A 27,011-nucleotide genomic window follows, 5' to 3' on the forward strand; every position below is an offset into this window, starting at 1 on the left:
AAAGGGGCAGAAAACTTTTCTGAAGAAATTATAGCCAGAAACGTCCCTAACATGAGAGAGGAAATAGACATCCATTTTCAGGAAGCGCAGAGAATTCCAAGTAAGATGAATTCAAAGAAATACACACATTATAATTAAAATGTCAAAAGTCAATGATGAAGAGAAAATCTCAAAAAGCAGCAGGAGGGGTGGCCTGGGTGGCTCAGGTGGTTAAGTGTCTGACTACTGATTTCAGCTCAAGTCACAATCTCAGGGTTGTGAGATTGAGCCCCATGTGGAAATTGCTTTTCTTGCTCTCCCTCTCCACCTGTCCCTCCCCCTCTCTTAAAAAAAAAACATCAAGAGAACACTTGTTACATACAAGGGAACCCCCATCAGACTATCAGCTGATTTTTCAGGTGAAGATTTACAGGCCAGAAAGGAGTGGCACAATATATTCAAAGTCCAGAAAGGACAACACTTCCAATCAAGAATACTCTACCCAATAGGTTATTAGTCAGAACTGAAGGAGAAATAAAGAGTTTTTCAGAAAAGCAAAAGCTAAGGGCATTAATCACCACTGAACAGGTTTACAAGAAATGTTAGAGGGACTTCCTTAAGCTGAAAAGGCGTTAAGTAGTAACAAAAATAACAACAACAACAACAAAACATATGAAGTAAAAATATCACTGGAGAGGCAAATATATGTAATCCCTTACTAAATTAACCCCATATAAAGCTAGTATGAAGGTTAAAAGACAAAAACAGTAAAAGCAACTCTAACTATGACAATTAGTTATGGGACACACAACAAAGAAAGACATAAACATCATATCAAAAACATAAAATATAGGGGTGAGGGTGCACGAAAAATGTAGACTTTTTAGAATGCATTCAGACTTAAGCTGCTATCAACTTAAAACAGACTGCCATATATATTGGCCATTATATGTAAACCCATGGTAATAACAAAATGAAAACCTATAGTGGTACACAAAAGATAATGAGAAAGGAATCTAAACACAACATTAAAGAAAGTCATCAAACTCCAAGAGAAGGGAGCAAGAGAAGAAAGGAAAAGAGAGGAACTATGATAAAAGTCTGAAAAGAATTAGCAAAATGGCAATAAGTGCATACCTAATAGTAATTACTATAAATAAGTGGACGATATCCTCCAGTCAAAAGACAGACTACCTGAATGGTTGAAAAAACAAGGCCCATCTATATGTTGCCAATAAGAGATTCACTGAAGATCTAAGGACACAAATGACTGGAAGTGAAGGATTAGAAAAATATATTCCACAGATATGGAAACTAAAAGAATCCTGGTATAGCCACACTGATATCAGACAAAATAGACTTTAAAACAAAGACTGTCATATAAGAAAAAGAAAGATTTTACATAATAATAAAGGGGTCAATCCTATAAGATGATATAACATTTGTGAATATTTATGTACCCAACAAGGGAGGACCATAATATATAAAGCCAATACTAAAAACCTAAAGGAAGAAATTGACAGCAATACAATAATAGTAGGAAACTTTAATACCACACTTACACAACTGGATAGATTATCTGCACAGGAGAGCAATAAGAGAACATTGGTCTTAAATGACACACTAGATCAAATGGTCCTTATTTTTTTATTTTTTTCTTGAGACACAGAGAGAATGGGAGAGAGCACAAGGAGGGCAGTGGGCAGAGGGAGAGGGAGAGAGAGAATCTCAAGCAGACTCCAGCACAGAGAGCCACGTGGCGCTTGATCCTGCAACCATGAGATCATAACCTGTGCAGAAATCAAGAGTTTGGATGCTTAACTGACTGAGCCACTCAGGCGCCCAAGATCAAATGATCTTTAAAGATATATACAGAACATTCCATCCAAAGGCAGTAGAATACATTCTTCTCAAGTACACATGAAGCATTTTCCGGGACAGATCACATTAGGTTACAAAATAGATTTCAATGAATTTAAGAAGACTGAAATCATACCAAACATCTTTTCCAATCAAAATGGTATAAAAACAGAAATATAATACAAACAGGAAACTGGAAAAATCATAAATTGGTGGATATCAAACAAGATGTTACTCAACAACAAAGGGCCAATGAAGAAATCAAAGAGGAAATAAAAATGTACCATGAGACAATGATAAGAGAAATATGACATATCTTTATGTCAATATATCTATAAATACAACAAAATCTATAGAATGCAGGATAGGAGGTGCTAAGAGGAAAATTCAAGCAATACAGGACTACCAAAAGAAACAAGAAAAATCTCAGTCTAAAGGAACATCTAAGGGAACTAGAAAAAGAACGAACAAATCCCAAAGGAAGGAAGGAAATAATATTAAAAGGAAGGAAATAATAAAGATCAGAGTGAAATAAATGAAATAGAGACTTAAAAAAACAACAGAAAAGATCAATGAAACCAAGAGTTGTTTTAGTGAAAAGGTATACAAAATTGATAAATCTTGGGATGCCTGGGTGGCTCAGTCGGTGAAGCATCTGCCTTCAGCTCAGGTCATGATCCCAGGGTCCTGGGATCGAGTCCTGCAATGGGCTCCTTGGTCACTGGGGAGCCTGCTTCTCCCTCTGCCCCTCATGCCACTTGTGTGCTCTCTCTCTCTCAAATAAATAAATAAAATCTTTTAAAAAAAATGGACAAACCTCTAGCTAGACTCAAGAGAGGGCTCAAATGAAATAAAAAATGAAAGAAGAGGAGCCACAACTGTTACCAGAGAAATACAAATGATCATATGAGATTATAACGAATAATTATAGGCCAACAACTTGTACAACCTACAAGAAGTAGATAAATTCCTAGAAACATACAATCTTCTAAGAGTGAGCCATGAAGAAATAGAAAAGACAGATGACTAATAATGCAGTGACTGAATCAGAAATTACAAAATTCCCAACAAACGAAAGTCTAGGAAGAGATGGCTTCACTGGTGAGTTCTACCAAACATTCAAGAAGATTTAAAAACATACTTGTCAAACTCTTCTAAAAACTAAAGAGAAGAAAATGTTCCTAAATTCATTTTAAGTGGCCAGCATTACCCTGATACTAAAACCAGACAAGTACACCACAGAAAAAGAAAATAACAGGCTAATATCCCCAAAGAACATAGATGCAAAAATCCTCATTAAGATATTAGCAAATAGAATTCAATATACATAAAAAGGAAGATACATGATGATCAAGTAGGAATTATTCCAGGGATGCAGGAATGGTTCAATATCCACAAATTAATAATTATACTACATTAACAAAATCTAATATTCATTTATGATAAAATCTCTCAACAAAGGGAAAATACCTCAATATAATAAAGGCCATATATGACAAACCCACAACCAGCATCATACTCAATGGGGAAAAGCTGAAAAAGTTCTTCCTCTTCAGAGTAGGAACAAGACAAGAATGCCCACTCTCACCACTTTTAGTCAACATAGAATTATAACTTCCAGCAGCAGCCATCAGACAAAAAAAAGTAATAAGTCATTTAAATCACAAAGGAAGAAGTAAAATTATCACTATTTGTAGATGACATGATTCTATACATGTAAAACCCTAGACTGTCAAAAATGGTTAGAACTAATAAGTGAAATCAGTAAAGTAGGAGAATATGAAATTAATATACATAAACATTGCATTTCTGTCCATTACTAATGAACTATCAGAGAAAATAAGAAAAGAAATCCCATTTACAATTGCATCAAAAGAATAAAATACCTATGAATTAATTTATCCATAGACAGGAAAAGGCCTGTACACTGAAAACTAATAAGATACCAATGAAAGAAACTGAAGAAGACACAAATAAATTGGAATATATTCTGTGCTCATAAAAATGCAATCTAGATGTTTAATACATCCATATCAAATCCCACTGGCATTTTTCACAGAACCAGAACAAATAATCCTAAAATTTGTGTGGAACCACAAAAGACCTCAAATAACTAAAGCAATCTTGAGATAGAAGAACAAAGGTGGAGGTAATAGGGTGGAGATAACAGGCACCCTAATTTCAACTATAGTATAAAGTTATAGTAATCAAGACAGTCATGGTATTGGCATAAAAAGAGACACATAGATCAATGGAATAGAGAGCACAGATAAAAACCCACATATCTACAATCAACTAATTTATGACAAAGAAGCTAAGTCCATACTATGGGGAGAGAACAGTATCTTCAATAAATGGTGTTAGGAAAACTGTACAGTCACATATGAAAGAATGAAACTAGATTACTGACTTATACTATACATAAATATTAACTCAAAATTGATTAAGACTTGAATATAAGACCTGAAACCATAAAAGTATAAGAAAATATAAGCAGTAAGCTCCTTGACATTGGTCATGGAGTTAAATTTTTGGATCTGACCGTGAAGCAAAGGCAACAAAAGCAAAAATAAGTAAGTGGGACTACATCAAACCGAAAAGCTTTTACACAGTGAAGGAAACCATAGACAATATGAAAAGACAGGGGCATCTGGGTGGCTCAGTCATTAAGTATCTGCCTTCCACTCAGGTCATGATCCCAGGGTCCCGGGATCGAGACCCACCTTGGGCTCCCTGCTCAGTGAGGAGCCTGCCATTCCCTCTCCCACTCTCCCTGCTTGTGTTCCCTCTCTAGCTGTGTTTCTGTCAAATAAATAAAATATAATCTTTAAAAAAAAAATGAAAAGGCAACCTACTAAATAGGAGAATATATCTGTAAATCATATATCTGATAAGGGTTAATAGAAAAAATATATAAAGAACTCAATCAATAACAGAAAAACAAACAATATAATTTAAAAATGGGCAGAAAATTTAGAGATATTTTTCCAAAGAAGACATACAGATGAATTAAAAGAAAAAAAGAAGACATATAGATGGCCAATAGGCACATAACAAGATGTTCAGTATCACTAATTATCAGGGAAATACAAATCAAAATCACAATGAGATATCATCTCACACCAGTTAGAATGGCTATTATCAAAAAGATAAGAAACAGTAAGTGTTGGTGAGGATGTGGAAAAAGGGAACAATGTGTATGTTGATGGGAATGTAAATTGGTGGAGCCACTATGGAAAACAGTATGTTGAGTACTAAAAACACTAAAAATAGAACTACCATATGATTCAAATATTCCACTTTTGGGCATTTAACCAAAGAAACAAAAACAGTAATTTGAGAAGATACATGCAACCCTATATTCATTGCAACATTATTTACAATAGCCAAGATACGGAAGCAACCCAAGTAGTCACTGATGAATGAATGTATAAGGAAAATGTATTGTCTATATATATTCACTGACTACTATTCAGCTATAAAAAAGGAACTCTTGCCGTTTGCAACATGAATGGACCTTGACGTATTATGCTAAGTGAAATAATTTGGATAAAGAAAGACAAATACCATACGATTTCACTTATGTGTGGAGTCTAAAAAACCAAATCAAACTAAACTAAACCAAGTTCATAGATACAGAGAACACACTGGTGGTTATAGAGGGGAAGGGAGTTGGGGCATGGCTGAAATGGGTAAGGGAGGTTAATTGTATGGTGACTATGGGTAATGAGACTTACTGTGGAAATCATTTTGTAGTGTACACAAAAATTGAACTATTATGTTGTACACCTGCAACAATGTTATATACCAATTTTACCACAGTAAAAAATTTTTAAAAATATTTGCTGTTAGGGGCGCCTGGGTGGCTCAGTGGTTTAAGCCTCTGCCTTCGACTCAGGTCATGATCTTGGAGTCCTGGGATTGAGCCCCACATCGGGTCTCTGCTCAGCGGGGTGCCTGCTTCCTCCTCTCTCTCTCTGCCTGCCTCTCTGCCTACTTGTGATCTCTGTCTGTCAAATAAATAAATAAAATCTTTAAAAAAATATATTTGCTGTTAAAAAAATGACATGCATTGAAAAATCTGTGCAAGGTAATACTAAAGTGTGAAAGAAAAACACCTGACTCATGAAAGAAAGATTTGGTAAAGGTAATTGGGTAATTAAAAAAAAAACAAACAACTTTGTACACAGAAATATGTTTTTCTTCAGATACACTTAAGAAAACAATAAACGTGTATCTGTGGGAAGATATAGTTCAAATTCTTTTTTTTTTTTTTTAAAGATTTTGTTTATTTATTCGACAGACAAAGATCACAAGCAGGCAGAGAGGCAGGGAGAAGCAGGCTCCCCGCTGAGCAGAGAGCCCGATGCAGGGCTCGATCCCAGGACCCCGGGATCATGACCTGAGCCGAAGGCAGAGGCTTTAACCCACTGAACCACCCAGGCGCCCCATATAGTTCAAATTCTTAATACTATCTTAAAAATGAACCCTTAAACATAATTCAATAGTTTGGAAGTTTTAGAGAACAGCTACAAATTATGATTTTATTTATGTATTTGTAAATATCTAGGATTTTAAATACCTATTCATTTTTTAATAGACCAAAACAGAGAAACACTACCAAAAGGAGAGTAGTTTTTAAACAAAAGAAAAAAGTCTTAGAAGTAATCCCTCTTTTTTTTTTAAGCAATATTTGACAGAACACATTCTAGTATCCTTAAAAAAAAAAGTACTAGCCCTAAATAAGATACAGAAAAAAATTTAGTAAGATTTCACATAAAAAACATTATTTCTTCCTATGGAACTAAACTTTCCAGACTTTACTTTCATTTCTATAATATATGATCAGTTCTTTAAAAAATTAAAACTAAACTCCCCATACGGAATGAATAAGTCACAAGAATAAAAGGCACAGCATAAAGAATAGTCAATGATACTATAATAGAAATGCCCGGGGACAGCTAGTAGCTACACTTGTGGAGAACATAGCATAATACATAAACTTTTCAAATCACTGTTTTGTATACCTAAAACTGTATTTTGTACACATGTAACACTGTATGTCAACTATGCTCAAATTAAAAAGAAAATTTCAAACTCCCCCTAACTCTCACACCATATTGCACCAAGAGGATTAGGAAATACCCCAGACATTCTGAATGACTAAGCTTTTCTAATGTACAATTTCTTATTCAGTTATATATGGACTTTGATAGTATTTGGTATTATACAGAGACATACCACCATTCAAGATTTACAAATACTAATATTGTAAGGTTTACTTCCTATTCTTTTTTAAAATAAAGTATTTCTGTTGAAGTTGCCATTACATTTTTTACTCTTCCCCAGAACCATTCTCCTCCTTCCACATAAAATCAATATTACAAGTATATGTGATTTTCCAATCTAGGTTTATATATTTGATTAAATATACATATTGCATGTATGGAAGGACAGAGCCACTGAGCAAATACGAAGAAATCAGGAACGAGAGTTCTTGCTTGTTGGATAAAGGAAACATAAATACTTATGTCTGCATAGATATATGGAGAAGGTGAAAAAGAACCTGGTGGTGTTGGATTTGAACTGGAGTATTAGAGTGAACATATGAACTAAAAATGCACACATATACACATACGTACATATTAACCTATCCATGCAAAAATGTGTATGTGTCTATAAATCACTCTAAATACTGAAAATAGCTCAGAAATGATGATATCCAGAGGAATAAAAAAAAGAAATCCTGATTGCTAAGTATCATTCCCCAGTTAAATGAATCAGGACTCACTAAAGAAATGTCCAGCTCCAGGACTGGGGCAAAGAAAAGACAAGGTCAATCTCAAATTGTTTGTTGAAAAGCTAGAAAGCACTCAGAACAATGTAGGGACTTGCATAAAAAGAAAATAAAAGAAAAGGGAAAAAAGGAAAAAGAAAAAAGAAAAGAAAGAAAGGTGTTTTACATAAGCCAGATATTAAGAAAAACAAAGAAAAAAGGTAAAGAATTATAACACAGTAATAGTACCAATTCTGTTACTGTTATCCCAAGTTCTAGTGATATATTTTTTAAATGAGGAAAAATAAAGTTCATCTTTATAGAAAAATGTCAACTAATAAATATAGAAGCAAAGATAGAAATAGAAAAACCACTATTTCAAAATGACTCAGACAAAGATCACAGTGAATGCTAAGACCATTGGATGAAAGGTTTTGGACACAGGACAGCCACATAATCTCAAAACACCACACCACTGATTACTTAGTAATTGTCAAGGGAAAATGTGCCTTTATAGTTTGCCTTATTTTGGTGAGGCAGAGCTTCTTCCCATGCATATTGGTTATTCAGGTGTCCTCTAATGCTCACATTCTCAGCCTATTTTTCTGTTGGCTTGTTTGTATTTTACTAATTACATTGTATAAATTCTTATATACTTTGGACATTGTAATACAAATGTCTTTACAGAGTCTGTGACCTGCTTGTGTTCCACTTTTGGCAAATTTATACATTCTCCCCTGACCTCTTGATTGTACATATAGCCACCTACGTTTTCTTCTGAAGCCTGGATTCTACTGAGCCTGCTTTTCTAAGGATAACAGTGAGCATTGGCATTAACTGTTGGAAGATACAAGCCACTGGTGCAGCCTCCTTTCAATGTCATCTTGTGGCTCTAGGAGGTTTTCCAGCTTTATGTGGAACCTCCTTTCAACAGCACAATCAAAATTTGCTATAAAAAATATGATAAAGTTATAGTTTTAGGACATTAAAACTTAAAAAAAGAAAAGAATTTGTCATATAATCTTACGTGAGTGAACAAAACTTCATTCCTGAGCTCTTCAAAGCTTTCATTTGGAGTCCAAGCTTCAGCAAACTGCAGGAAGTCCCATTTTTCCTTATCACCTTCCTCAACCTGAAGTTTCTCCTTCCTACCATTCAATGTGCTCCCTGTAACTTGTGTCTGTAAAGTGAAGAAGCATATGAATTTTACGAAAGTTCTCTCACAGCTGACCCTTACTAAGCAGTGACCTGATTTTGCATTTAAACCATAAGCAATTCACCAAAGAAACTTAGTGTTTCAACCTATCATGGACTTCAGTAATAAAATTTCTCAAAATTACAACCAAATTGCCAAGTAGATGATTCCCATACTTAATGAGGAAAATGTCTAACCACAGAAGTTATACTATTTGCTTTTCTCATAAAAACTTTATTCTAATATTTATAAACTTTGAAACTGAACCCACATAATTGGCCATTTTGAATATATATATACTCAGTGCTTGAAAAACATCCTCTAATAATTAGTCAAATCCTTTCTATGAATACCTCTCCAGGCTGGGGAGGAGAAGAGACAGTTGAGTGGACAGAACAAGCGACATCCCTCCTACCCTTTCTGGGGTCCAGGTACAGGCTGTCCTCTGTTCAAAATTAGCCAGGAACTCAATCCTTCCTGGTAAGGGTTTATTCTTAGCTTACAAAAAGGACTTGGGGTTTGACACTGTTATTGTTCCTTGCTAGCTCATCCTCTTCTGATCTCTAAAATAGTAGATGAAGGCCATGGAAGACAGTAAGAACACATGTAAGTGCACATCTCTCCCTTAATGGAGAGGATACGTAAGGTACTACCAACTGAAGACTTCTCTAACCTTGGTTCCTATTAACATCATTATCTTAGTGTACTTGAATATCCTTTGCCTGAAAACACTACAGCTCAGCCTCTTAACTTATGTAGGCTCCACATAATGAATAAAATGGTAACCTGGACATTGGGGAGGGTATGTGCTATGGTGAGTGCTGGAAGTGTGTAAGCCTGACGATTCATAGACCTGTACCCCTGGGGCTAATAATACATTATATGTTAATTTTTAAAAGTAATAAAACATTTTTGAAAAAAAATTAATCTGGTTTGAATTCAAGCTTTACCTTTCGATTCAACATTCCCCACATAAGGGTGTCTAGAGTCCCATTTGCAATAAGGTAGTGAATATTCACAGAACTGCACTGTCCAATTCGGTGAGCCCGGTCTTCTGCTTGTTTTATATGTCCAGGGTCCCAGTACAACTCAGCAAATACAACATGAGTTGCAGCAGTAAATGTCAAACCCTAAGCAAAATAAAGTGAAGAAACTGAGATGCAAATAAACTGAAAATGTAACACAGAGCCAGATATAATAAAGTCTTTCTGAACATGTTAAATGAACAAGAGAAAGCTAAAGGACTTAAAAATAAATCAGTCTTTCGTTTTAAGCCAAATTAAGAAAATTTAGTTCATGAAAGGCAAATGAAGACTGCTTACTGCAAATGTCCAGGTAAAGTACAAAAAACACATTTAAAAGGTATTTCAATATTTCAAAAGTTGTTTGATGGATATATATATAAACAAAATCACTTTATCCTCTGATGAGGACTGGATTCACATTACCACTGGAAAATCTAATAAAATACATTATAAATGAGAATATAATTTCTAACACATGGTATCCATAGCAACTAGGCAGAGAGCAATGACTTCCTCTATTCATTTAATTCATAGTGTTGTTCTATAAAGCAGGAAAATCATGTCTTCAGTCACACTGTTCTCTTCCTATGAAATTTCTCATGTTACATCTCAAACACCCTTAAGTTTACTGGCTTCTACCTCAATATATATAACACAATTGGATTTTTTGTGCAATTGCATTTTATATCAGTTTGAAATAGTGTGACATTAAGTATTAACTAGGTCTTCTTGTATAATCACTATATGAAAAATAATGCAAATCTCCTCGAATTAAGTATGTTTTCAAAAATGCATGATTTTAAAGTTGAAAGGCTGGTGAAACATGAAGCATACTTAAGCTATTGTCACACATTAGTAAGTGATGTTATGTGGTTTAAAGAAATACCTACCATCCTTTGAAAGAATCATCTAATCCATGCTGCTGTTCATATGCCCTGGAACTTCCATCAGAGAATGACTTTTGTGACTGCTGTGCTGTTATTTTTACATTGTTTTAACTTAAAATATTTTTATATCACATAACAACATTATTATTAGCATTCATGAAATGGTGGCATGAGTTCTCAAGCTGAAAAATTCACTAAAGACCCATCACTTTGGAACAGAAGTTAGAAGTGATAAAAACATGGAAAGCCAACAACCATCAAGCTAAACTGTGCTGATATTTAGGACAGGAAACACCACAAAACATTAGAGATGATGCTGGAAAATAACAAGTAGTATTTAAAGAGGGATGAACACCTTTAAGTGTGTTAGAGGTATCATATAACCATACAAGAATAAAGGGGAAATACGCTGGCAAAACCCAAACCCCTCTAACATACTACTAAACTACAATGAAGATTCACATGCCCCAAGAACAAAGCCCTTTCTAGTTTCCTTTATTCCTATGAACATACTAGTGCTCAAGTATATGAGTTTTGAATTATACCAGGTCCTCAGGAATACAGTCTTGAATAAAATATGGGTGCCCTAAACAATCTTAATTTCAGAAGGTCTTTTATCAAGCCACCCCCAGATCCTCCTGCCTGGCTTCCTTCTACTTTTCTTCTCCCATGCTGTGAGTATTCCATTTCTAATTTTAAGCTCTTTTTGATGACATTCTTTTTGGCTGGAATATTCTAACAGATATAAAACTTAGACTCCTAGAGATTCAATCCAACATGAGGGAAGTGCTGAGACAACCCTCCTTTTGGTAAGAACTCCTGGTGAGTTCTAGAACTTCCAAATCTTCATGGAGCTTCTCTCTATATACAATTTTATAGACATCAATTACCGGCTAAAAGTAGATCTTTGGCCCTGGTTCAGATTCCAGAGTCGACAGATCTACTATATATCAGGCTGGATGCACAGAAAATATGTTCAGTCACTTTTCCCTATGTTAAATATCCTGGCTTGGGAATTTATATCAAAATATTGTAGAATGTTAGCAGGAAAAAAAGTCCAGAAGGATCCCCCTTACATAGTGTTGCAGAGACTGTCACTATCTTCCATAATAGCTATTTCGTTCTTATTTCTTTGTAATGTAACACCTGATTTTCAGTGTGACTAGACGAAATAAAGGCTACTTTCCCCAGCTTCCCTTGAAGTTAGCTGTAACCAAGGGGCTAACTGCAGGTGAATGAAATGAAGCAATGATGCATGCCTTTCTCCAGTCAGTGGCCTGGATCACAGATATGATGGAGGAACTAGAGCAGCTCTCTTAAATAAGAGATATCTGCTAGGAGTGGTAAAGCAGAAAGCTGGAGAAAGCTGGTAAAGCAGAAAGGACTTTGTGGAACTACCATGCTAACCTTGGACTGTCTGCATGAGAGAATTAAACTTTGTGTATTTGAGTCATTCTTAATTTGGGTTTTCATATACTTCATATACTTGCACCCAAACCCAATTTGCACCTCCCAAACCAGAGGTGCTCCATAAAAAGTCCTCAGACAGAAGAGTTCTTTTCCCTCAGGTCACCTTGCCTCACAGACTCTGGTGAAACCAATCAAGTAAGATAAGTGCTATAAGAAATGAAAGCTGCCCAGAACAATCTATACTTTCAACACCATCCCGATCAAAATATCAATGGCACTTTTCATAGTGCTGGAACAAACGATCCTAAAATTTGTATGGAACCAGAAGAGACACCAAATTCCAAAGGAAATGTTGAAAAAGAAAGGAAAATTCTATGCAAATTCAAAGTTAGGAAAAAAGAAAAAAGGTAATGGAAAAGTATTAGGATTAAGTTAACTATACTCCTGTAGGAAATTCTTTCCTTGAAAATTTAAGAAGATTGGAGTCAGAGGTGTTGAGGTCTCCTTCTATTATACTTTCTATTTCTTCAAAGCAGAATATTTATTACACCTTTATCTTGATATAAAGTTATAGTTATGGTTAGTGACCTTTTTATTATCTTAATGACATTATCAAATTTATGCCTGGAATTTCTTTTTTCTTTTGATAAGCTTTATTGAGGTATAATTTCCATAAAACAGAAAGCACCAATTTTAAATTCAGCATCTTGTGAATTTTAACAAATACATACATTTATGTTCTCTCGAATTTTAAAATATAGGAATGAGGTCACAGTGTATGTACTATTTTGCAACTGGTTTAGGGATTCAATAATGTCATGGACATTTTTTTTTCATGACACTGACCTCTTTTTTTTATTATATTATTTTTTATTATGTTTTGTTAATCACCATACAGTAAGTACATCATTAGTTTTTGATGTTGTGTTCCATGGTTCATTGTTTGTGTATAACACCCAGTACTCCATGCAATACATGCCCTCCTTAATACCCATCACTGGGCTAACCCCTATCCCTCAGCGCCCCCTCCCCTCTAAAACCCTCAGTTTGTTTCTTGGCATCCATAGTCTCTTATGGTTCATCTCCTCCTCCAATGCCCCCCCGCTTCATTTTTCCCTTCCTTCTCCTAATGTCCTCCATGCTATTCTTTATGTTGCACAAATAAGTGAAACCATATGATAATTGACTTTTCTCTGCTTGACTTATTCTACTTAGCATAATCTCCTGGAATTTCTTACCTGGCCAGCAGCCTGAATGCTTAGGATAGCCACACGAGTATCAGGATCCTTTTGAAACTGATTAACTAGATGTATTCTTTCTGAAGATGGAACACTTCCATCTATCCTAATGTACCGAGCCTAGTATCAACAAGGGAAATGGCAAAATTAGCACAAAACCCTATGCACCCATCTCATTTAATATGTTTTATACTGTATTTTTATGCTCAAATAATAAAATAGAAATAAGAAGAATTTTAATCAAGTTTCTTAATAGCTTCTTATAACAATTCCATATTTTTAAATCTTTGCACCTACTTGACAGTAGGATCAATGTCTAATTCATCCTCATACCATCAATGCCAAGTGCAATGCCTTGTATATAATGGGAGCTCCATAAATCATCACTGAATTAAGCTAACGCCTTTAGTAAAATTCTGTATGAATTCATATGCAAACTTTAAATGATGGATCAAATTAATTTGAAAGTTACAGGTTCACTGATTCCAAAGTAAAAATAAAGCCAGACAGGGGAGAGGGAAAAAGAGGTTTTTACCCATATTATTACAGAATCATGAAGAACAGTGCATTTACTTCTGAAATATCCTAATATTAACTGGGAAAATATATTTTTTAGTATACCATTTGAACTCTTTTTTTTTTTTTTTGCATTCCTAACCTTAACAGAAATATGTGATACAGTCACCTCCATTGAATTGGGGAACCAAGACACACACACATTTTTAAAAAGTAGGGAAACAGTAAGTGCTAAACTCAACAGTGCTGTCTTCTAGGAATGATTTGGGTTAGGAAAAGGGAGCAATCAGTGTGTGTTAAAGTAGCTAAAAAGCACGCATTACTCAACTTTCTAAAATTCAGTATTAAGTCGTGAATTTCAAATAGTCTCATTTACATATACACTTCTATGGAAAACATAACCTTATATAGTTGAGACACACAAATACTCACTTTCGTAAGGAAATAGTTAATCATTAAATAGAATGCCCCATATTAACTTTCTATGTCTTCACAAACAGATATACATTGACCAGTGATCCATTAAAATCCCATAAGGGAGATTATAAAATCTTCCAACAGTCTTTCTAAAGAAAACACACATAGTCAGGCTAGGGAGACTTTGGGCTAGATTCACCTCCAGCCCATGACTACCTACTGTTTTTAACGGATAGTGATACTAAATGGGATTCTAACCATATCAGTAAAGGAGAAGTGGGGAGAATATACTGCTATACTTAGAATAGATCCTAGTGGTTTTAGTTTTAAGCTAAATGGAATCAGAATAGAAAATATTAGGAATTTAATTTTATTGCCTAATCATTAAAAAAATATTTCTAAGGCTAATTAACTCTTCCCTCAAAAGGCATTTTAAAGATATGATATTATAATCAGTGTGAGAGCACCTTTTCACAGATAGCATTTTATTATATTGTCATCAATCCTCCTATGAAGGAAACACTAGGATTACTTTGGTAATATTAATAAACATACTGGAAAATGTTCAAAAATGTATACAAAGTTTTAAAAAAACATGGCTTAATTCTTCCACTTAAAAACTCTACCTACATAGGCAAGTGGTTCTGCTGCTACATGTATATTAAGTTCACAAGATTTGTCAGGAAATTTCTTTTGGCTGTTTCTGAGCATCTCTAACAGCCCTCAGCACATAAAGAGAGATACCAGATTTAAACTCTGAAAGAAAACATGGCAGATGCTGTCACTGATAGAAAAGACTGCTGGGGAATTAGGTGAACCTAAGAAAATGCAACAAGGCCAGCAGGTTTGGGGAACTTACTGGAGAGGGTACCTGGCCCATCTGTTTCAAACTCACCTGTACTAAATCTTATTCTAAATCATACTCTACAGAGTATGTTGCCTGGAAATTTAAAAGGTGTGACTGCAGCTGGACTAAAATTGGCTGAATTCATTCTGTTTCCCCTTGATATCACCTATATTTTAAGGCTGACTTGCAGGTAAATTAAAAATTTTAATTTTTAACTGTCTATACCAGTCTCAAACGGTATATCTGGTAACAATAATGGAATTCACAATATATCTTATCAAGTCAGGAAATTTTTAATCAATCCAGATAATTAGTTCAGTGGAAAATTATAATCCTGGAATAAAAGGAAAAGTTTAATAGTTTACCATCAACATAATAATAATATGATATTAGTATAATTAGCAAGAAAAAAATCTAATCATAATGAAAATATCATCATTTAAAGAAGGCCAAAAGAACCCTCAAATTACAAGACTACAATTAATGTTTAGTATATTTAAAATCTGCATCTTAAAAAGTATTTTATAGAAAAATGATAACATACCTTGTTTTCTATGACTGCTTCTGTGCAAGCTTGGAGCATGCTTAAATGATGAGCAAAAACCAGAAACTTCAGTGAATCATTCTGAAGCATCATTTTAATATAGTCCTTTACAGCACCTGCCTAAATATTAAAAGTTAAACCTTATTAATGGTATATAAATCTTTATTTAAAAAAACCACATCACTTGGAACTAGAGGGTATTATGCTGAGCGAAATAAGTCAATCAGAGAAAGACAATTATCATATAATCTCTCTGATATGAGGAATTTGAGAGGCAGGGCGGGGGGTTTGGGGATAGGGAAGGAAAAAATGAAAAAAATGGGATCAGGAGGGAGACAAACTATCAGAGACTCTTAATCTCACAAAATAAACTCAGGGTTGCTGGGGGGGGGGGTAGGGAGAGGATGGTTGGGTTATGGACATTGGGGAAGGTATGTGATATGGTGAGTGCTGTGAAATGTGTAAGCCTGATGATTCACAGACCTGTACCCCTGGGGCAAAGAATGCATTATATGTTAACAAAAATAATTCTAAAAAAATCACATCACTTCCAAAGGGGCACGTGCACCCGAATATTTATAGCAGCAATGTCCACAATAGCCAAAGTATGGAAAGAACCTAGATGTCCATCAACAGATGAATGGATAAAGAAGATGTGGTGTGTGTGTGTGTGTATATATATATATATACATATACATATATATATATATATATATATATATGATGGAATATTATGCAGCCATCAAAAACGAAATCTTGCCATTTGCAATGACGTGAATGGAACTAGAGGGGTGGCTGGGTGATAGACATTGGGGAAGGTATGTGCTATGGTGAGAAAAAATAAATTAAAAAATAAAAATAAAAAAAGCACATCACTTTATTTTAACAAAGCAAAAAAAACTTTTCAAAAATCAAAAATTTCTGTGAACTTTCAACTGCTTTGTCCTCTAGGTAACCTAGGGAAAGAGAGGCCCACATCTAAGGGAAAAAGGGAAAAAGGACATGAGAGGGGAAAAAAACAACCAACAATTCTGAGAAGTAAAACAAGAACAAGACAAGAAAGAGAAGAAAAAGTTTTGATGGAAAATAGTCAATAAGGATGTGGCCAAAAAGGGGTTGGTGGTTTTGGTCAGAAAGTAATTTTCAAAAAAGCTCATATAAAAGACTAAGTGGAATAGAGTTACCTAACTAAAAACTAAAAAATAAGAAAGCTGGGACTGGAGCTTAATGCTTAAGGAAAGTTGATTCATTCATTTTCTTAACTAAGAAACTGTGATAGGTTTAAGAACAGGCCATTTAAAGTGTACACAGGCAAAGAGAAATGGAAAATAAAGGGATTTAGCTTGTCTCCAGGACAGAAGGTTCTAGAAGAGGTTGGAGTGATAGGATGAAGAGAACAGAAGGAGGTCTGAGAGCACAGGGGGACAAATGAAGAAACTATGAGGTAGAAAGGAGAAAACCAAGAAAGCTCAGATTAAAAAGACTTTTCTTAGTTAACTTGAGGACAAGTTACCTATTAAGAATGAGAATATGACATGAATTAAATAGGAATTAAATTTAGAGAATCAATTAAATCTAAAACATGAATATAGTCTCTTAACTGTTAAAAATTAATTATTTAGAAATTTAAGGAAAAGAAAGCAGGCTGAACACATTTGACCTAGACTCCCCCTCAATGCTGTATAGCAAGGTGTACAGATAGAATCGGAAAGGGTTAACTTTGGAAATTAGGGGTGGCTGGGTAGCTTAGTCAGTTAAGCAGTGACTCTTGATTTCAGATCGTGAGATCGAGATTCACATAGGGCTCTATTCTCAGAGAAGAATCTGCTTAGGATTCTTTTTCACTATCCCACCCCCTCAACTCGTGCATGTGTGTCCTCTCTCTCTCAAATAAATAAATATTAAAAAAGAAACAGAAAGAAAACTCTGGAAACTAAAAATTCGTTTGGTAATTATTAGCCAACCTGACACCTCCTAAGGTAGCAATATGGAAAGTTGAGAAGCATGTGGGTTAGAATATGGTAATTAAAAAAAGGCTTAGGAAACTGTTCCGGGGGAAGTGAGAAGTTGGGGGTGTGGCTACAACAGGAAGATTGGTCAAAGAATATTTAAGTAGTTGATTATGTGCAACACTGGTCTATATTCTCTCTGTATCCACTCCAGATGACAGAGTACTTCTCCAACCTACTCTGGCAGAAGGTAGAGATTTATTTTCTGGAGAGGGTAAAAGAGAAGGTATCTGGATAAAGGAATCCCACATTGATGGTAGACTATTCTAAAGTATCATAGGGATTAAATAAAAATAACATAATAAATGCTGGCATCTGCCTTCTCCCTCAACCTTCTTATTCTCCCATGTCCCCCAAAAGATAAAGAAGCTTATGCCTTCTACACAGGAGAGCAGAATCATATAAAACGATTGTTTTCTAGAGAATTAGACAAGCCACGGAGAAAAGACTAAAAATTCTGATAGAGGGGTTCCTTCTTAAGACATCCAGCCAGATTGCCCTTTACTGAAGGCCATAGTCTCTAAGCCATATCCATGTACCGAGTTTCTAGTCAGCGTAACTAGAAGATATTACATTTATAAAACGACAGGATGCTCCAAAAAAGGAATGATTAAGGGAGAAAGGAAGGGAAGTACTCTTGGAAATTAAAAGTATAATAGTAGAAATTAAAAATTCACTGGTTGTGAGGTTGAAAAAAATCTTCCAGGAAGTAGATGAAATATAATAGAGTAAATCATAAGACAGTTAGAGGATCAAGACAAGTAGGCAATGCATAAATAATAAAATTTATAGAAACGACAGAGAAAATAGAGGCAAGAAAATAATGAGAGAAATAATAAAAGTTTTACAGAACTTAAGGGGATACGTTTCCAAAATGGAAAATGGAATAGGTCCTCTGAGGATCCTTCACAATGGATGAAAATGGACCTAGTGCAAGGTCCATCATCATGAAATTTTAGAACACTGGGGACAAAGAAATAATTCTATAAGTTTCCAGGGAGTGGAGGAAAAGAATTAAAATAGAATAAAAGCTTTGAAGTGCATTGGATTTCTCAACATCAGTACTAGTAATTCTGAGAGAAAATTATTTCTAAGAATTTATACCCAGCCAAATTAAAAATCAATTATAAAAGTAGAATAAAGCCATTTTCAAGTATGTGGAGACTCAAATATTTAATGACAGCTAAAATTACAAAGGAGGCAGTAATACAAACCAAGAAGCAATATAAACATGTTGCTGAGGGATTTGAAGTAAATACTGAAAAAAAAAAACAAAACAAAACAGCTAAAAGAACAGAAAATGGTTGCCTCTGGGGAATAACTTTAGAAGACTTATTTTTTTGAAATAGCTGTTTTCCTCATTCAACTATGATCATATGTAGCTTTGGTAATAAAAAAAATTTAAAGAGGGGCATTTCAAAATGGAAAAATACCTATTTAAAATTAATACACATCACCATGAAGTCACAGAACTGATTTTGCAAGTTATATTTTATACGTATAAATTTTGAAAACAATAGAAATTCATCATCCAATGAGACTGGAGGCCATTAAGAACTTTAGCCTTGGATTTCAGTGCCTCAGAGAGTGAAATGAAGTCCTCTCAAAATAAGGAGCTATAAATTCCAGATACGTTGCTATGGGAACTCAACCACTTTAATAAACTGCTTGTTTGACTAAAGTGCTGTATTTACTGTGATAAGTCTTTCAAAAAACACATGTCAAGTTGGAGTATTTTTAAGGTACATCCATTTGCCACCCATTGCAGACTTAAAATTATACAACCACTGTACTCCCAGTCTCTCATGCATTCCCTGCCTGAAGAGCAAACTATTTCTGCCAGAGTGCCCTCCACTGCTATCACCCCTCCCTCATTACAACAGAAAGCTGCTGATGTCAAAGCCCAAGCCTCCTGTTTCCCACTCTTTCTAATCACTGATTTAGAAAGGCTCACGATTAATATTAACATTACGAAGTTCAATTATATAATGGGCTAAACAGTCTCATGGGACTAGCCTGGTAACTTAACCATCACTGAGACCTTGCTTCCTACGAGAAAGAGAACCAAAATGTCTATGTAACAAATAAGCTCTAGTATTTTTTTTTAGGTTCTTAATATGGGACTGCAAAGGAGTACATTTTAAAATGTACTATACAAGGGATTGTTCTGATTTTATTCTAATTAAAACTGTCACTACAGAAAAAGGGCTGATATCCAAGATCTACAAAGAACTTCTCAAACTCAACACAGATAATCATGTCAAAAAATGGGCAGAAGACATGAACAGACACTTGTCCAAAGAAGACATATATATAAATGGCTAACAGACACATGAAAAAATGTTCATCATCATTAGCCATCAGGGAGATTCAAATCAAAACCACACTGAGATACCACCTTACACCAGTTAGAATGGCCAAAATCAACAAGACAGTAAAAAACAAGTGTTGGAGAGGAGGTGGAGAAAGGAGAACCCTCTTACACTGTTGGTGGGAATGCAAGTTGGTGCAGCCACTTTGGAAAACAGTGTGGAGATTCCTTAAGAAATTAAAAATAGAGCTTTCCTATGACCCTGCAATTGCACTACTGGGTATTTACCCCAAAGATACAGATGTAGTGAAAAGAAGGGCCATATGTACCCCAATGTTCATAGCAGCAATGCCCACAGTCACCAAACTGTGGAAAGAACCAAGATGCCCTTCAACAGACGAATGGATAAAGAAGTTATGGTTCATATATACAAAGGAGTATTGTGCCTCCAACCCAACTTTTATATCAACATGGACTGGAGTGGGAAGAGATTATGCTGAGTGAAATAAGTCAAGCAGAGAGAGTCAATTATCATATGGTTTCAGTTACTTGTGGAGCGTAAGTAGTAACATGGAGGACATGGGGAGATGGAGAAGAGAAGTGAGTTAGGGGAAATCGGAGGGGGAGACAAACCATGAGACTGTGGACTCTGAGAAATAAACTGAGGGCTTTGGAGGGGAGGTGGGTGGGGGGTTGGATGAGCCTGGCGGTGGGTATTAAGGAGGGCACGTACTGCATGGAGTACTGGGTGTGGTGCATAAACAATGAATTGTGCAACACTGAAAAAAATAAAATTAAATAAAATTTTTAAAAAAACCTGTCATTTCATTGTCATATTTTAAGCTGAGTAGGATTTGCTTTCAAACTATCTCAAATACAAATTATGTGGAATGGCAGGTCCTGATCGGCATTTTGGTTATGCCAGAACAGGTTTTGTAGAAGTTGAAAAAATGTTTGTGTTCACAATCTTATCTTACTAAAACTGTCTGTTAGTCCAAGCTCTAAATTACATAACAAATACTACACACTACATCTCATTTAAAGAAATGCAGAAATGAGGAGAATATGTGCTAAATTTATTTCCTAAATTTCTTTTTTAGTGAGTAGGTGTACATCGTACTTTTCGAAATAAAAGTAGTTAGAGAAAAACCTAAACTGCATTAAGACCTGATGAAACTTACTTGATATTAAATTGTCAGCTTTTACTCACAAGATAAAAGGGAGAAATAAAGAAAGAAAAAAACATCAAATGTGCACTATGACACAGAGTTTCTTTTTGACCGAACTTTAGTTGGGTTTCCCCAGGCCCTCTTGACTAGGCCTCAGCCTATCCTGGCCAGGCCTACACAGCCCCATCTCAGCAAGAATCCTGATGAGTCAGTTTGTTAAGAAAGTCCCTACCCTTGTTACCTGATCAATCTTTGATATCTGATAAAGTTCCTCATACCCCACTTATGATGTCTAAGTCCTTGGTCTACCTTGAGCAAGAATCCCCCTGCTCTTAATGTCTCCTCTTAGTAATTTTGCATTCATTGATCCCCTCCCCCTATCCAGCTCAGTGGCTATGAATCCCCACTGGTTCTTGTTGTATTCAGAGTTGACCTATTTCTTTCCACAACTGTAAAAAAGAGTTGATTCCTTTGCAAGGATCTTGAATGAAGTCTTCCATACCATTTTAATAAGTAACAGAACTATTGTTTTGTGTAGCTGCTATGAATTCCAATTGAGGGAGTGTGAGCATAAAAGAAGCTCCTCCTTAAATTCTGAAGTCCTTAGGCTCTAGAGCAAATGCAGTTTTATTTACATATGGGGTGGCCATATGCTTTAAGAAAACGCTTTCAGGACAAAAACCTTTTTTTTTTTTTTAAAGATTTTATTTATTTATTCACAGGCAGAGATCACAAGTAGGCAGAGAGGCAGGCAGAGAGAGAGGAGGAAGCAGGCTCCCCGCTGAGCGGAGAGCCCGATGCGGGGCTTGATCCCAGGACCCTGGGATCATGAACTGAGCCGAAGGCAGAGGCTTTAACCCACTGAGCCACCCAGGCGCCCCGGACCAAAACCTTCTTAATCAACAAACGTAGTACTTCTATTCTCCCTCTAAGTGATTTTTGACTAATAAATAAATGGAAGAAGTCTGCAGGGACCTTCCAAAAATATCCTCACTGACAAAGGGACCCTTAGGAAGGCTTTTTCTTGCTTTGGACATTATGGTTTGTACTTGATATAAGGAATTGCAGCAGCCATCTTGGGGTACTACTGAAGCCAGTAAGGACAAGCAGCAAACCACCATAGCCAAAGCAAAAGCCAGAAGAAGCTGGGTTCTTTACGGAAACAAAAACCCCCAAAACACAACACCTTTATTGGGATATAATTCATATACCATTAAATTCACCCATTTACAGTATTCAGTTCAGTGGCTTTTAGGGTACTCACAGAATGGTGTATTCATCACCACAGTTTTAGAATAGTTTCTTTATCCTAAGAAGAAACCCTTCACCTCTCAGCCATCAGACCCTAGCTTGAGACAAACACTAATTGACTTTCTGTCCTTATGAATTGGACACCTTTGGACATTTCATGTAAAATGATTAATATACTGTAATCTTAAATGTTTTCAATCCATGTTGTAGTATGTATCAGTATTTAATTTCATTTTATTGACAAATAATAATCCACTGTATGGATAGATCACATTTTATTTGGCCATTCTCCAATCAGTACCTTCTCTGCTTCTCTTGTTTTTAATGCATTTATCTCGTTCACCTTACATTGTTTCTTACTAATTTATCTGTGACTTATCTTTTATCCTTTAAAATGATCTTATAAGAGGAAGGGAAAGTATAAAAGTAAAAGAGAATATGCGTTGTTTATTCACCTCCCACCCACCCTCACAAAAGAAAGGCTAAAAATCTATCTTCTGCTACCCCTTCCCCCTTGCTCATGGCTCTTCATTTAGAAACCATTTTATCAGTCTGAAAAAATATTTTCAAATCTGGTAGTAAATATTTTCAAATCCAGGAGGAGACAGCCTTCAGAGGAAGAATGGTAGTCCCATACTATGATGACAGTATGTTGGACATTTTCACTCAGCCCCACACCAAAATTTTTCCATAGAAATTAATAGTTTTACTTCCAAAGAAGGTTTAGGTGAACTAATGGAAGTATTACTTTCTTATTTCTAGGGATGTTTCTTTTCTTTTCTCATTTCATTAAATTTTTGTTTTCATCATGGTAAGTGCACTCTTAATCCCCATTCCCTATATCCCCCATACCCCTAAACTACCTCCACTCTGGTAACCATCAGTTTGCTTTGGCTATTTGAGGTCTTTTGTGGTTCCATACAAATTTTAGGACTGTTTGTTCTAGCTCTGTGCAAAATGCTGTTGGTATTTTGATAGGGATTGCATTAAATCTGTGGATTCCTTTGGGTAGTTAGACATTTTAACAATATTTGTTCTTCCAACCCATGAGTATGGAATGTCCATTTCTTTGCATCGTCTTGAATCTTTTTTATCAGTGTTTAACAGTTTTCAGAATATGTCTTTTACCTCTTTGATTAAGTTTATTCCTAGATATTTTATTGGTTTGGGTGAAATTATAAATAAGATTTTTAAAAATTTCACTTTCTGCTGTTTCATTATTAGTGTATAGGAGTGCAACAGATTTCCATATAGTGATTTTACAACTTATATTCCCTTATAAATTATCTGTAGATAGAAAATCTAGCACTTCTAATACATCTAATCTTTTAACACTGAGTTTTACAAGCAGCCCATTTCACAGTAAATCAGATGGGCTACAGCACCAGAAAAGAGGGCAACCCTAATTTAATACTTAAACCAGTACAATTTACAAAAGAACCTGGGATCTTAAACCTTCCATAAAACTTTTTGGAACAAAATATAATAATCATTCTATACAATTCATTCTTTGTTCCTGTCCATCTATCTATCATCTACCTAAGATTCCCATAAATGACATATTTTGTAACTGAACTGTGTGACTCTGCTCCTTGGTGAGTCACAGATAGAAACTATACCAGGTGGACTTGTCATACAAAGGAAGGAAATCACAGGGAATAACTTCCAAAGCCATGACTCCCAGAGCAAGGGTGAATTAGTTCCTTTTATTTAGGGTTAAGATGATTATTTAGAAAGGGGAGCCTTGTCATTACATGTAGACGTAAGCGTTAAGGTCATGCATATGCCTTAAGGAAATATGCCTATATATACGTTGTATATTATGTAAATGAGGTTTGCTCTCCTCCTTGGACAGAAATTTTAGTATTACAAAGACATAAAGGTAATAACTATTGGTCATTTCATGGATCACTCCATGGTCCACCTAGGTGGTCTGGGCAGGCATTATTGCTTGAGGGATAGTTTTGGTTTCCACCAACAAATGCTATGCCCATTGGGTCTTTTGCCTTAGTTAAGATAAGCTGGAAAAAAAGAGCTTAAGGAAAAATGTGGGATGAAGGTTGGTGGGTGTAAGCATGTTAGCAGTAATGATCAGTAATGATCAGGTCGTAGGGTTTACCTGGTGACAATTTTACTGGGTTTACCCACAATTAAACATTAAACAATTAAAAGTTAGGAAGTAAAGCTAATAATAGTATTACAGACTTTCAAAAAGTTGTTTTCATGAAAGTTGATTTCATGGAAGTTTGATCATAAAAGTCACTGATCAACACAGCTAATCTAATTCTTTTAAAATTAAATTCAATTTTCAAAACATTTTCATTCTCTTTCTCAACTCTGTCTACTGGTCCTGTCAATAAAGTAATCAAATTTGTACCACCACAGCATAAGCATGACTAAACCTTATTTGGGTGTTAAAAATTATAACACAGAATATATTTAATTTTTAACCAACTGAACCACCCATATATATCTAGAATACATAGAATTTTAAATTCTAAATCTTCTCCATACTTGCACAGGGAAGCTTAAAAATCACTAACAGGAAAAAGATACCACCTTAAACCCATGACCACCAACAAATATTAAATTTATTCAGCTATCCTACTGCAGTGATGGTCAAGTGTATGCACTCTGGAGCCAGACTGTCTGGGTTCAAATCTGGCCTCCTATCATTTACAACCTGAGCCCTTGAGCAAGTCACTTAAACTGTGCTTTTGTTTCTCCATCTAAAAAAGGGGGAAAAGGTACCTAACTCCTCATGGACTGGTAGTGAGAGTTAAATGACTTAGTGCATAAAATAGGCAAGAAGTAGTGCTTGGCCCATAGTATGCACTTTAAAAGCGTTAGCTTGGGATGCCTGGGTGGCTCAGTGGTTTAAGCCTCTGCCTTTGGCTCAGGTCATGATCTCAGGGTCCTGGGATCGAGTCCCACATCGGGCTCTCTGCTTGGTGGGAAGCCTGTTTCCCCTCTCTGCTTGCCTCTCTGCCTGTCTCTCTGCCTACTTGTGATCTCTCTCTCTCTCTGTCAAAAAAATAAATAAATATCTTTAAATAAATAAATATCTTTTAAAAAAATAACAAAAAATAAAAGTTTTAGCTCTTATTATTGCTGTATTTCCCCAGCAAACTACAAAAACAACTTCAACCTTTACTATTTTCTTCAAAATCAGAACCCATGCCTTTTGGCCTTCAAATGTCCCATTGCCACAGAGAAAAGATAACTCATCACATGAAAATTTTTACCTTTTGTTACTTTCACTCCTTCCCATTTCCTTTCCTTTTATAACACGAGAAGTATTTCTTCTTTTCTCTAAGGCAAATCTCTCCATCTGTGATTCCAAACTGAACCATTCCTGTCACCTCAAAAACCTTACACCACTCTTCCTTCTCAAATGGATATTGCTCCATCTTTATTAAACCCTTCCTTCACCCTACACCGCCTTACAGCTAACATACTCTCTCTTCATCTAAAATGATAGCTTTATTGTTTTTTTTTTTTAAAGATTTTATTTATTTATTTGACAGACAGAGATCACAAATAGGCAGAGAGGCAGGCAGAGAGAGAGGAGGAAGCAGGCTCCCTGCTGAGCAGAGAGCCTGATGCGGGGCTCGATCCCAGGACCCTGGGATCATGACCTGAGCCGAAGGCAGAGGCTTTAACCCACTGAGCCACCCAGGCGCCCCTAGCCTTATTGTTTTATTTGTACTTAACTATTAGTGACCATCTCCTTATCAATGAACAGGGAGGCAGAATGTGTCTGGTTTAGAGTCAGAGTCCCTTTGCTATACAAAAGAACCAGCGCAGGACAAGGTACCGTTCAGTCTGACAACATCAGTTGTCAGTCCCTCTGCAGCAAGGAATATTGCCGTGGCCTCATAATACATCACTGCATATTATAAATAGGATTCTACCAGTGTCAAGCTGCTGAGGCAAGACAGCAAAGAGGAAATGCACCCTGTGCATAATGGAAATGTGTTTAGAGCAGTTTGCCTTCTAAAAAGTTTTTAAGGCATTAAAGAATGCTGTCATCCCCAAAGTGACAGGAAATTTAAAATTATGGGCTACTTTAATCATTTTCACAGAAAAGGTACTGACATTTCTCTTAAAATGGTTTTCTCTAAAAATTAGGTGTTGCAGTGTACCAGAAAATAACTGAGTGTTGGCCAAACCATACCACTTATATCTCTCTTTTTTCCCAAGAAGAGTACTATGCTGATCCTAAATCTAAAGAATTTGTTATTTTCATCCTATTGTACCTCAACAAATATTACAAAGGAATAAAAATAACAATAGAGAAGAAGAAAAGTAATTCTAATTATCTGGGATCCTTCACTAGTTGACTTTTTACCAGAAACACTGATAATTTTACCTTTAGCTCCTTGGTTTAGTGTCACCACTGTTAGCCTGGACTACCAGTGTGGCTACTCAACCGGATTCCCTGCCTACAGGCTTATTCCTTCCAGCTACATTCTTTTCCCAACACATAAATCCAATAATTTTACTCTATTTCACTATACCTAACTGCTCATAACCCTTAGGATAAATTATAAACTATGAAATGTGACCTTTTAAGA

At 35.5% G+C, this 27,011-nt stretch overlaps 1 protein-coding gene across 1 annotated transcript in view; it reads right to left on the reverse strand.

The window, feature by feature from the left end:
- Positions 1-27,011, reverse strand: part of ZRANB3 (zinc finger RANBP2-type containing 3) — a 296,350-nt gene that overhangs the window by 44,063 nt on the left and 225,276 nt on the right. Inside the window, exons 9-12 of the mRNA XM_080799794.1 lie at positions 15,695-15,814; positions 13,371-13,490; positions 9,761-9,940; positions 8,643-8,795 (exon numbers count right to left, since the gene is read on the reverse strand). Coding sequence (XP_080655920.1) covers positions 8,643-8,795; positions 9,761-9,940; positions 13,371-13,490; positions 15,695-15,814 — 573 coding nt within the window. The remainder of the gene's footprint in view (positions 1-8,642; positions 8,796-9,760; positions 9,941-13,370; positions 13,491-15,694; positions 15,815-27,011) is intronic.

Source organism: Martes martes, assembly GCF_963455335.1.
Source record: "Martes martes genome assembly, chromosome: 3".
NCBI lineage: Eukaryota > Metazoa > Chordata > Mammalia > Carnivora > Mustelidae > Martes > Martes martes.